This window comes from Candida metapsilosis (genome assembly GCF_017655625.1).
Source record: "Candida metapsilosis strain BP57 chromosome Unknown scaffold3, whole genome shotgun sequence".
Lineage (NCBI taxonomy): Eukaryota > Fungi > Ascomycota > Pichiomycetes > Serinales > Debaryomycetaceae > Lodderomyces > Lodderomyces metapsilosis.
In genome coordinates this window covers 516262-528789 of record NW_027138161.1, presented here as the reverse complement: position 1 = coordinate 528789, position 12528 = coordinate 516262, and the positions used below count along the sequence as shown (strand labels likewise).

The following is a 12528-nucleotide window of genomic DNA, read 5'->3' as shown; positions in this document are numbered from 1 at the left end:
AGTCAAAGCGTATTCTTCTTCAGCTAACTTTCTCTCTCCTCACATCTTTCAGTCTTTCCTTTACTTTTCTTTCATGAATAATGGTGTTAGTGATGATGGTGGTATCTCTGTATTACGAATAGGTTTTTGTTTGTAGATGGGTGGTGTTTGTGGTTTTGATCAATTTCCTAATGTACAAGAACTTTTGTAGACAAAGTTCTTAAACTTTATCTCATGTAACTTAAACTTGTGACATAGTTGGAACACCAGTTCTTGGAGCAGATCTGTTATACTTGGTACCAAACAAACCACCTCTAAACAAACTAATAGAACTGAAAACACCTGAAGCAATGAAAATAAAAGCAGAAAAGAACAAAAATGCAGTTGAAGCTTGAGCTTTTCTACATCTTCCTTCTGAACCTTGGTTAATCTTATTGTCATCAAGGTAATCTTGGTTATTACATGAGTGTACTCTAATACCAGCAGCAATAGCACAAGCAGCAGCAAAAGTGAAAACAAAGTTCAAAAAGTCAAAAAGAAACAAAATCAATGGCCAAGCCAATGCTTCAATGAAAAAGGCAAAGACACCATAGATTGATGAAGTCAAAAGACCAAAGGCTGCTGCGAAAACAGCAAAGTTAACTTGAGGATTGTGTTGGTATACAGTAGTTGCAGCTAATGAACCAGTTAAACCAAGGGCAATGGCTAAAAATACAAAGTTAAAAGCTCTTAAAATGACGTCTCCGATAGCCAACATTGTGAATTGAAACTAGTTTGTTTGTTTGTTTGTTGTTGATACTTTCAAATGAAATTGGGTATTCTTCTTTTGTAATTAAGATATTAGTTGTTGATATACGCTGTCAATTGAAAAACTTGTGAGTTTATCTGTATTCAATTGGTATAAGATGTATATGCCTTGTTGAATATTCAATTAGGAAATGAAATTGAAGAAGAAGAAGAAGAAGGAAAAGAAAAATGTTTAAAGGTTAAAAAAAATTATTTTATGAAATATTAACAACGTTATATATAAAACAACAAATTAAAATTTGTTAATAGCAATTTAAAAAGAAAAATAAGACTATGAAAGGTTGATATTGTATATTGTATTAATAAAATAAACATCCAATTGAGTAAAGGATTCTTTTGTATTTTGTATTTATTACACAAACTGAAATAAAATAATGCAATTGTTGTGTTGTTTTGGTTAAGCGCCGAATTGGGAAAGTATGACAAAGCACACAGTACACACACACACATATATACATGACTTATTATATATATCTTTGTGTAAAGACAATTACATACATAGATATATATATTGCGATTCATACAGAAAGAACCCATAGTTTCCATATCTAGGTATATATATCCTCATAGACAGAGAGAGAAGGGTTGTCTGCTGTCAATATGTTCTATTTCATATGCAAAGCTAATGTATATCCCCTCCTTTCAAATGATTAAAGAAATTTAACATGACATACGAATGATCAAAAGTGTCATTTGTAATCTTTCCCTTCACCCCTTGTGTTATAGAACTTTCGAGTCACACACATACATACAATACACACAACTTTGAGTTTATTTTATTTTATTTTTTTTTTCTTCTCACCACACAAAGGCATGATCACACCTTTAAACACAAAACCTATACACACTAATAGAAGCATACAGAAGGTAAAGAGAGAGAGATCATTACGTATGTATACTTTTATATATATATATATATATACGAAAAACAAAAAAAAAAATAAAATGGCTTTCCATACATCAAACCTTACAATAAATTGCATGGCTTGACTCAATGTAGTAACATATGTGACTAAGAGTAGAGTTTAAAGGACTAATAGCAATCAAAGAGTGTGTTTTATATTTTGTTTGCTCACACATGATGTAACAGAAGAAGAAATAAATAAATAATAAAAAAATAAAATAAAATAAATAAAAATAAAAAAAGATTTGCCGAATACCGTGCATCGGTGATAATTCCCAAAATCATCCGAAAACTAAAAAATGATCCATAGGGATGCAAAGAAAAAGAACGCAAATAATATATTTCTCAGCCGGTCCATAAGACAGAAAGAGAAAGACGTTAGATGAAGGGGCAATCCTCTTATCTGACATCCCCCTCCCCTCCACTCAAAGAGATTGTAAAGATATAATTTTCCGCTTCACTCTGTTCCTATTTAGGTACAATCGGAGATACAATTGTGCTATTGTCCGGCAGAGAACAGTCTATGCGTAAAAGAAGAGAAAAAAATCTCGAGGACAACTATAAACGGCTTATTCAAAAAATGGCTCAATACAAAAAAAAACAGTACTGTCTCGCATTATACCAAAAAGAGTTACTGTATCTGTTGTGGACATATTTACTTACTGGATCCAGGAACATGCGTTGAGTGGCAAGTGTGCAAATAGTCTTGTCCTGTTTTTTATTTTTTTTTTGTCCTTTTCCTAATTCCCTATTAAGTAATCAAATCTGATGTGTTTCTGCACCCAACGCAAGCGAAATTATACACGTCAACCGTTCTAAGTAATATTTCTTCGATGACACAGACCTTTTTCTTTTTCTTTCCTGTTGTTGTTATTTCGTCCCCATTTGTTAAATTGGAGGTCCCAATTCATTCGTCCAATTCACAGTTTATTGTCTTTTTTTTGGTTTGGTTTGTTTTGGTTTGTTTTTCGTCTTTCTTCTTTCGTCATTTGGGTTCTTTGTGAAGCATTCTCGACACAATTGTTTCCTCCTTGGACTTTCCTGTATAATGTGCAACTAATACACTCTTCGACATTGTCTCCTTACTCTTCTCTTTTTGTCTTTTGCTCTCTCTTTAGTTGTGACATATTGTTTGGATTTTGTGTATGTAACAAAAAAGTTTTGAAAATGGCTCAATTAGGTTAATACTTGTACTAATTAGGAAATGAACATATGCACAAAAACCCACCAAAACTAAAACTAAACTATTTGAGAACCTGAAATTCTCAATACTGTAAAAACAAAAAGAGATGACATAACCATCCCATGTCTAGTAATGAGGAAATAAAGATCTCTAGCCTTACAAACACACACATACATACACACGGATTTATACAACGTTTTTTTTTTTACATTCGGCTTGAGATTGTTTAGCAGATAGCTCTATGATTTGTTTCGTGTATTTGTTTGAAGTTTGTTATTTCTCTCTAAATTTTTTTTAGTGCTGCAAAACAAAAAAAAAGCATTTTAAATATATATCCTCGTGTTATCTACACATATTTCTAACGTGTCAATACGCGTAGAGTTTTCTAATTTCTTTTACCTTTTCTAGTGCATCGTTTAAAGCCTAACTACTAATTGAATCAGATATATATATATATATGCGGTCCGTTTGTTTCTTACTTTCAAAGTTCTAAGAATTGTTTGCAACATTTCCGTTCCTGCTTGTGATGAGATGTATAAGAGAAAGTCTACTTTATCTTCTCTCAATCAAAATATCCTAGAACTGAGCTATTCAAGGCTCTCATATCATTCAACCGTACACATTAGTGTTTCCTTTCTCTTTATAAAACCTATTGGAAACGCTGTTTAATCCAAACTCACAAAATTGAGCTTATCTTATCACCGTGCATGCCTCTAATCCACCTCTCTCTCACTCTCACTCTCTCTCTCTCTTTCTCCCTACTTCTTCTCCCCAACATGCTCTTTGAAATACTTGGCAACCTTCTCATCAACAGCAACCTCAACCGGCGTCTTCCCTTCATCATTCTCAACACTCAAATCAGCACCACCTTCATCAACAAGATAAATCGCCGCATCCGCATGGCCCTCAGCCAACGCATGATGCAAACTCGTCCACCCATCCCTATCTTTCGCATTCACATTGACTCCTCCTTTAGCCAGGTTATTCAACAATTGGGCAATCATGCCAATCGACCCAATTGATGCTGCACGATGTAATGGAGTATACCCCATCTTATCTTTGACACGACACGATGCGGCAAATTCATCAATTAGTACAGCAACGTATCTTGCATGGTTCTTTGAAATGGATAAATGTAATGCCGTGGTGCCTTGATTCGTAGTTAAATTGACATCTGGTGGTGGATCCATATGCATTAAAAGATTGAGGATCTCGACATTTCCAATTGATGCATTGATGTGTAATGGTGTCCAACCTGACGCATCGACAAAGTCATCAATGTCGGTTCCCTTGGGTAAGTGGTCTATAATAAATTGCACCAAATTGGCATTGTCAATGGAGACAGCCCAGTGTAATGGAGTACGTTCATCTTCGTCTTTGGCAGTCACGGATCGTGGGTTTTCTGAGATTAACTGTTTGGCTAGGTTGATGTTGTTGTCTTTAATCGCTGATTGGATTGGGAATTTATCAGGAGAACTCATTGTGTAGACACTTTGTAGCAGATGGGGTGGCGTAAATTTTGTTCGGAGTTTTCTCCACAAAAAAAAAGAAAAAGAAAAAGTGAGTGAATCTAGTTCTACAAACAATCAAAGTACGAATCTAATGGAAGGTATATTTCCTATTTAATTAATTTATTTTAAAAGAATTGAATTCGTCTCTAACTAGCTCTCTCCAGTCTTCTCTGAAAGTCTAGCTTTCTACTTTTTTTATAGGCTCTTCCCCTCTCTTTACATCATTTCCATCTCCTTCATGATCAGCAGTTTCACCTTCATCAGTCTGTTCATCTGAATCCGAATCCGAGTCTGAATCAGATGGAGGTTGTTCAAAAAATGGCGCAGCAATAATCGTAGTCGGTAAGCGAGTAGTCATATCATTCACTTCTCCACTGCAATCTAAATTACCATAAAGTTGAGTTGGATTTTGTTGTAAACCTTCACCAGGAAGGCAACCCAAGTCATCTCTTGAATGGAACTCATGACCATTGTGTAAACTACTGCTATTGTTCATCGATGATGACATTTTGCGTACAAGATTGGCCGAGTTTGAATAATGTTGTGAATATTCCCGTTTCAATGACTCTAAATATTCTTGATAATCATTACTAACATTTGACGCATTAGCCGCTGATCTTGATGACTGTATCGATGAAATACCATTAGAAGCCATTGATTGCTTACGTTGTTGCATATTTAAAACCCTATCATCCAGATCATTTGAAGTAGATGGAGTTCTTTCGCATCGATGGATGGATGTAACTGTATGGGTTGATTTTGGCGGGACATTGAAGTGCAGAGCATCATCGCTATCACGGTGGTGTTGATGAATCATAAGATCGACATCGTAATCATCATTATCTTTCTCAGTTGGTGTCAATTCATTTGAAGTAGTGGAAGGTGGCATATGATTGTCAATTGGATTATAATTTCCATCCAATTGAGCATAATTGATCTTGGTTGATTTAAACTTCTTGGAAACTCTTGCATTCGAGCAATGGGCATACATATAATCAACCTCCTCTAATTTCAACCCCTTGGTTTCATAAACAGTGAAATAAACAAACACGGTGCCCAATGCATTCAAGCTTCCCCATATAAAGAAAATCTTGCCTCCTAATCTCACTGTATGTGAGCCAGTATCAATTAAGTATGGAGTAATATATGCAAATACAAAGTTAACCAACCAGTTCGTAGCAGCTGTTAAAGCCACACCTTTTTGTCTAATGGAAATACCATAAATATCTGAACACAAGGCCCAAGCACAACCACCCCAAGTACTGGCAAAGAATAAAATAAATACACATGAAAACGAAACGCACAAGCTAGCACTGGCATGCAGATTCTTAACACTAACTCCTGTTATAGCTATAATGAAATTAGATGCTGCCATACCAATACCACCCCAAAATAACAACGGTCTTCGACCAACAGTATCAATCAAGATTATACCTGGCACTGTGAATACAACATTGACAATATATGTAATCAATGACATAATGTAGTAGTTCTTAACTCCAGCAGAACTGAAAAAATTGACTCCATAGTAGAAAATAAAGTTGACACCAGAACATTGTTGGAAAAATTGCACACCTATCCCAGTAAACATTCTCAATTTTTGTTTATGTCTTCCTCCACCACTTCTAAAACAATCAAGAATTGTAGTTTTGCCAAAGGAGCGTTCATAATCAAAATTGGCTTTAATTTCCACCAATTCTTCAATCAAGCATTCATCATCTTCTGGCAATCGTCGTAGTTTGCAAAGGGAATAAAGTGCTTTTTCCAAATCATCTTTTTGTACATAATATCGAGGACTTTCCGGAAGAAACAACATACCAGTAGATAAAACCAATGCCCAAAGAAATTGGATCCCTACGGGTATTCTATAAGACCCAGAATTGGAAATCTTTCTTGTACCTTGACAAACAGCACTGGCGATTAAAAGACCCCAAGTGATGGCCCATTGGTACGTAAACACAACTGAACCTCTAACCCACTTGGGAGATGCTTCTGCTTGATACAACGGAACAATAGCTGACAAGATTCCTACTGCTATTCCCAGTATTAATCTCCCCACACTAAGCAAGGCAATTTCAGTTGAACAAATTTGCAAGATATTTCCAATATTAAAAATTATACCAGCACTTATAATAATTGAAAATTTACGTCCATAGTTGTCAGATATTAGTGGAGCCACCAATGCTCCAAAGAAAGTACCCAATGATAACGAAGCAACAACGATGGCTCGTTCATGAGTGGCAAATCCAGTATGATTGCTAGGGAAATGCGTATACACATAATGCATCTCTAGTAGATCATTTATTAGTCCAGTATCGTATCCATACATGAATCCACCAACTGCCGCAACTAATCCCACAAAAAAGGCCGAGTTTGATGAGCTCTTCTGTCGCATCTTTCGATAGTATTCCTCTTCTATCGTATTATCATACAATATCTGATCTACGTATGACCAAAGCTTCATGATGATGACGATTTGATATATTGTATGTGTGAGTTTGGTTGTAAATGTAAAAAGTCAGGGGGCTGAGGGGAAAATAATATTGCGTGTTGTGTTATATATGCATCAGTTGGAAGGAAGAAATTTGGGTGGATAAGACTCTAATTTGGAAATGGTGTGTATGGTAATATGTAGTAATGTTATATAGTAGTTAAATGCTGATTTGATTTGGATATAGGAAGGTATATATATATATTAGATGGTTTGTGATGGTACTTTCTGGGGTTACAAATTTAATGAAAATCCTTTTGTTAATTAAATCTTTTTTTTTTTTTTTGTTTGATTTCTTTTGTTCTGTTACATAAAATTACTAATAATAAAATTTTACGAAAGAGAGAGAGAGAGACAAAGCAGACCCATAAATAAGAAAGAATACCACATATGATTAGTGTTTTAAGTTTCATTTTGAGTTTGTAGTTGAAAGTATTCATATGACTTTTTATCTACTCAATAGCAACTTTGCTTAAGAAAAAAAAAAAGATACTTTGTTGATATTGAGTTTTAAGCATATTATATTAATCTCTCTAAACAAAAGTTTATATTCAAAAGTGGAGACAAAAAAGTTTTAGACTGATTGCTTTTATCTCTTTCCTTCCCGCCGGCTCAGCCGAAGTCTGGACCGAGACTCGACTAAATATTTTGTTTTTGTCTTGGATCGCGCTTTGCACCGCCATTCCATTCTAGCCGTTTCGCAGATTTCAGTTTTTCTACGTATGACTCAGAGAGGGGGTCTTCTATCACAGGTGATTTGGTGACTACACTCCAACAGCTACGTATTTGAAAATGTAATGTTCTCTTCTCACAATTTAAACGAAATAAGAAGAAACACTCTACCTATCAAGCTTGACACTTACATTTTACCGTATTTGGTTGCAAAAAAATTTCAACTTAATACAATACTCTCAAATTGATAATCCAGTACCTCGGTAGAAGAGTAGTAGACACTTGTTAAATCGTTCAATCATGTAACCTCTATGTTATCAAAAGAGCTGCCATTCTCACTTACATGCTCACAAGTAAACTACTTTATTGTAAGAATCATATCGCTTTAAATCTACGACCATTACATACTCTGTTTCCAATTATACAGTCCTTATTTGATCCGCGAATGAGATACATCATCACCCCTTTGCTCTTTCCACGGATGCTTCTAGAATCCTCAATTCTTTCTCCTCATAAAGAAAAGCCATTTGCTGAATGAAATTTTTTTTTTTTTTTTTCTTTGCTCACGCTTTTTACAACACAGAGACAAAAAAAAAAAGGAACTACGTATCATTATCATCATCATCATCTTTATCCCCCTCCCTTTTAAAGATGTCGGCATTGAAATCACCTAGAATCGTTGAAGACGTCAGACTCAACAACAACGGGGAAGTTAAATTAAAAGATGTCACCAATGAAGTCAAGTCAAGACAAAAGATAACCAAGAATGATGTGGTTAATAATGCACCACCTAGTACAATTCGAACTGTTAACATCTTTACCATTATAGTCCAACTTATTCATCGTTTCTTCACTATTGGATTGGTTGCACTGGGTGCTTCAATGACTAGCTTGATTATGTACTACATCAATCATTTGATCCTACTCAATTTATTCTTCACCATTGCCATTTACAAGAATGTTTTATTCATTTATCGCAAATTATACTTAAAATTCCTTACTTTAACTTATTATCCAAACAAGTCTCCTCAAGTCATTAGAGATGATGTGAATCAGTTGGCAAAGATCCCCAAATCGGTCTCTTGTATATTGGATTTGAAAGATGATGACGATGAAAATGGTGGTAAAGATGGTTTGTATAATCAGATTAGTGAGTTATCTGCTTGGAGTGTTAGTGCCGGTATTTCAAGATTAGTCATTTACGAATACACTGGGTCTATTAATCAAACCAGTGAGTCACTACTTGATTTGAGTAAAGTTATAACTCGCAATTTAATTTCATATTTCGGTTCAGAAGCTATTCCTACATTTTCATTAAAAGTTCCTCATAAAAACTTGATTTTGTATAGCGATGAGTCCATTAGTCTATCATCTACTGAAGCACCAAGAGAAACAACTGTTGATTTGGAAATTGATCTACTCAGTAGAGTTGATGGGAAACCAACAATTGTTGAATTAACCAAAACCATGAGTGAATTGGCTGTGAATAAAGAGTTATCAGTCAATGATATAACAATTGACTTGATTGATGAAGAGTTGGTAGAATTGGTTGGACCAGAGCCTGATTTGTTGATTTCATTTGCCCCATCCTTGAATTTAGAAGATTATCCTCCTTGGCATATTAGATTGACTGAAATTTACTGGGAACCGGAGAACAAAGATGTCAGTTATGCAGTCTTTATTCGTGCTTTGAAGCAGTTTGCTCAGTGTAAAGTGAATGCTGGTAAGTAGTTGCCATTGAGAGGTCACAGTGGGAAGCACTAGTTCATACGTGTCCGGGGGTGACCCCTTTTTTTTGCTTTTAGTTCAAATGTTCATGCTTAGGAGCTTTAGCTATATGCTCCAGCAAGCATACATATATATATATATATATATTTATTTATTTTTATTCACAGGTTAATCGGGGTGCTATTTAATACATCTATAGAGGAGAAAGAAAATGTCGTTTTTGCAGTTTTGCAGTAGAATGTCGTCGTAATTTAGATTCTTTAGAACTTGGTTTTGTGTAAGCCAAAGAAACGCGTCTGAAATTGCCCTTGAAAGAAGAATATACAACTAGGCTATAAGACAACGGAAAACGAATTGCTGAAACCGGTGGTTCATCATTGTATATGATTATACAGTAGGTATGCTCTAGTATCATTGGCTTTTCCTCAATGAGGTGCCACGTAGTAAGGTTTTCTATAAATGGCAAAGTAAAAAAAAAAGAAAGAAATGATTTGTTGTTGTTGCTAATAATAATTTTGATTAAGTCACACTACCTTTATCGTGAAACAAATAATAATATTACAAGTTGCCATGACGAGTTTATTAAAGATTAGTGACAGAAAAAGATTAGGAATCTCTTATAGAGGTGTCTATGACTTGTCAGCCCAGTGATCTTTCTTTAGACTGAACTACTTTTCATGTGATATGCTCTATTGTTATGTACTGGAATAGTTTTGTGTGCAAATCAGACATTTGCCATTTTTTCTTCTTTATTTTTTTTTGGTCTCAAGTACACTACCACTAATACTAATGGAAGTTCAACGACGAAATCAATCAGAAAGAGTGAGAGAGAGAAAGAAAAAAAAACAAATCAGTTTTTCAAAATTAAAACACCACGTATCAAAAAGATTAGAGAAAGCAAATCAATCAATCTTGAGTAAACTTTAGAAGGTGTTAATCTATCAAATCCATCAACTATATTTACTTAATCATCAGATATACAAAAGAATAGTCACTTTATAAATCACTTTATTTTTGCTTTTATTCTTTGAGATCAAAACACATTTAACAAGTCCACTCTCATATCACACTTTTTTTACATCACAATTAATATAACACTACAACACACATCATGGGTTTATCATTTTCGAAATTATTCGCTAACCTTTTTGGGAACAGAGAAATGAGAATTTTAATGGTTGGTTTAGATGCTGCTGGTAAAACCACCATATTGTATAAATTGAAATTGGGAGAAATTGTCACCACTATCCCAACCATTGGTTTCAATGTCGAAACAGTTGAATACAAGAACATTTCATTCACAGTGTGGGATGTCGGTGGACAAGATAAAATTAGACCATTGTGGCGTTATTATTTCCAAAACACCCAAGGTATCATTTTTGTTGTAGACTCCAATGATAGAGACCGTATTGCTGAAGCTAGAGAAGAATTACAACAGATGTTGAATGAAGATGAATTGAGAGATGCATTGTTGTTGGTTTTTGCAAACAAACAAGATTTGCCAAATGCTATGAATGCTGCTGAGATAACTGAAAAGTTGGGTTTGCATTCAATTAGACAAAGACCATGGTACATCCAAGCTACTTGTGCTACTACTGGTGATGGTTTGTATGAAGGTTTGGAATGGTTATCTACCAATTTGAAGAAGTCTGGATAAATGGAAAGGGAAAGATGAAGCAATTTTTAGAATAGTGGTGGAAATTCAGAAAAAGAAGAACCAAAACACACACCCAAAGCCTATAGCATCTACTCTTAGTTACCCTTTTTTTTTTATCCTTATTATCTAGTATTACTGTGTATTTGTTGTTCAAACACTGTATAATAAAACAAAGTTCAACATTAAATATATGTAGGATTTGTGCTATAGAGTGGGGTAATTGTCGCTGTTGCAAAAATGTATTCACTTTGTTCCAACTAATGCAAGAGAAAGTGAGTTTATGTTTCATGAAGCCTTCTGTAGGACCCATACGTAGTATCACGGGGAGATTTAGAACGTTCCCACACTTGAAGCAATGGGTGTTGTGTCGAGGATAAAAGAGAAACACTAGTGACAAAGTATGTATAATATACTTCATTAATTCTAAAACAGTTTCACAATCGCATTTATGCGATAAACAAAGAAGATACCTCAACAGTCATGAACACACTGTTTTGGGTTTAACCTAGTTTCCTTCAGAATTGTGTCTTGTGAGTTTTACACCTTCTGGACTTTCTTAAATACACTTCTCGATTTTTTTTTCTTGCACGTGCAAGACATTAAATTAGGGCTTTACTCGACTCCCAATTTTTTTTTTCTCTCTCTCTCTCTCTTTTCGGTGCGACTTCCCACTGTGGGAGTGTGCAATCACTAAAATAAAATTTTCAGACTTTAATCAAAGTAAGAAAGACAGTCGATATCAACGTTCAGTTCATTAAATACACATACACAATGGTATGTTTTTGAAAGCATAGAGTACACATGGAGGGTATAAGGATAAGAGGAGAGTTTTGTCTGTAAGGGGCCTTGTCGTCATCACAGGGGAAAAGTTCAAAAGATGTTTGAAGAAACACGAAACCAAGAGGCCATCATCAAAGGCCACGTCACCAGAAGAACCACTACTTCCCTGAGACCGTCATCAGATAGAGATATCCAAAAAACAACTACCAATACGCAGAACTTTCCCATTAGAAATACAGAGTATGCACATCGCATGGACCAAACTCTTTCTTCACTCCACCTCCATCACCTACTCATCTTCCCTCAGTCACAAGTCATAATACTAACATTTCCCTCTTTTCCTTTTAGGTCGCCGTTAAAACTTTCGAATTAAGAACTAAATCCAAAGAACAATTAGAAGAACAATTGGTTGAATTGAAGAAGGAATTGGCCAACTTGAAGGTTCAAAAATTACAAAGACCAAGTTTACCAAGAATCCACATTGTTCGTAAAAACATTGCTAGAGTCTTGACTGTCATTAACTTGAACCAAAGAGAAAATGTTAAAGCTTACTACAAGGGTAAGAAGTATCAACCTAAAGATTTAAGAGCTAAAAAGACTAGAGCTTTAAGAAGAGAATTGACCAAGTTTGAAAAATCACAAGAGACTGAAAAGGCCAAGAAACAAAGAATCACTTTCCCACAAAGAAAGTTTGCCATCAAGGCTTAAATGAAACTCTTGTAAGAGAGAGTTTGTGTGAGGGCTGTTGGTGATAAAATGAAGGCGAGGTGACGGTTTCTAGAAATGATTTGAAGAATTTCACTGTATAGTATAAAA

The 12528-nt window shown here is 34.9% G+C and overlaps 6 protein-coding genes across 6 annotated transcripts; 3 read left to right on the top strand and 3 right to left on the bottom strand. All coding sequences in view use genetic code 12, as the record gives it.

Annotated features, from left to right (window-relative positions):
* Nucleotides 1-220: 220 nt before the first annotated feature.
* NCE102 (Nce102p) lies at nt 221-736 on the bottom strand (the record flags this gene model as incomplete). Its single annotated transcript, XM_067691959.1, has 1 exon — nt 221-736. One exon carries the CDS (start codon nt 734-736, stop codon nt 221-223), a length of 516 nt encoding a protein of 171 aa, XP_067548386.1.
* A 2895-nt stretch (nt 737-3631) lies between these two features.
* I9W82_003036 (uncharacterized protein) lies at nt 3632-4354 on the bottom strand (the record flags this gene model as incomplete). Its single annotated transcript, XM_067691958.1, has 1 exon — nt 3632-4354. One exon carries the CDS (start codon nt 4352-4354, stop codon nt 3632-3634), a length of 723 nt encoding a protein of 240 aa, XP_067548385.1.
* A 208-nt stretch (nt 4355-4562) lies between these two features.
* Nucleotides 4563-6848, bottom strand: HGT4 (glucose sensor; the record flags this gene model as incomplete). Its single annotated transcript, XM_067691957.1, has 1 exon — nt 4563-6848. One exon carries the CDS (start codon nt 6846-6848, stop codon nt 4563-4565), a length of 2286 nt encoding a protein of 761 aa, XP_067548384.1.
* A 1350-nt stretch (nt 6849-8198) lies between these two features.
* Nucleotides 8199-9278, top strand: I9W82_003034 (ditrans,polycis-polyprenyl diphosphate synthase; the record flags this gene model as incomplete). The annotated part of the gene is made up of 1 exon (XM_067691956.1): nt 8199-9278. One exon carries the CDS (start codon nt 8199-8201, stop codon nt 9276-9278), a length of 1080 nt encoding a protein of 359 aa, XP_067548383.1.
* Nucleotides 9279-10386: 1108 nt separating this feature from the next.
* Nucleotides 10387-10932, top strand: ARF2 (Arf family GTPase; the record flags this gene model as incomplete). The annotated part of the gene is made up of 1 exon (XM_067691955.1): nt 10387-10932. The coding sequence occupies one exon, from the start codon at nt 10387-10389 to the stop codon at nt 10930-10932; it is 546 nt and encodes a 181-aa protein (XP_067548382.1).
* A 771-nt stretch (nt 10933-11703) lies between these two features.
* On the top strand, nt 11704-12420 carry RPL35 (60S ribosomal protein uL29; the record flags this gene model as incomplete). The annotated part of the gene is made up of 2 exons (XM_067691954.1): nt 11704-11706; nt 12061-12420. 2 exons carry the CDS (start codon nt 11704-11706, stop codon nt 12418-12420), a joined length of 363 nt encoding a protein of 120 aa, XP_067548381.1.
* Nucleotides 12421-12528: the final 108 nt, after the last annotated feature.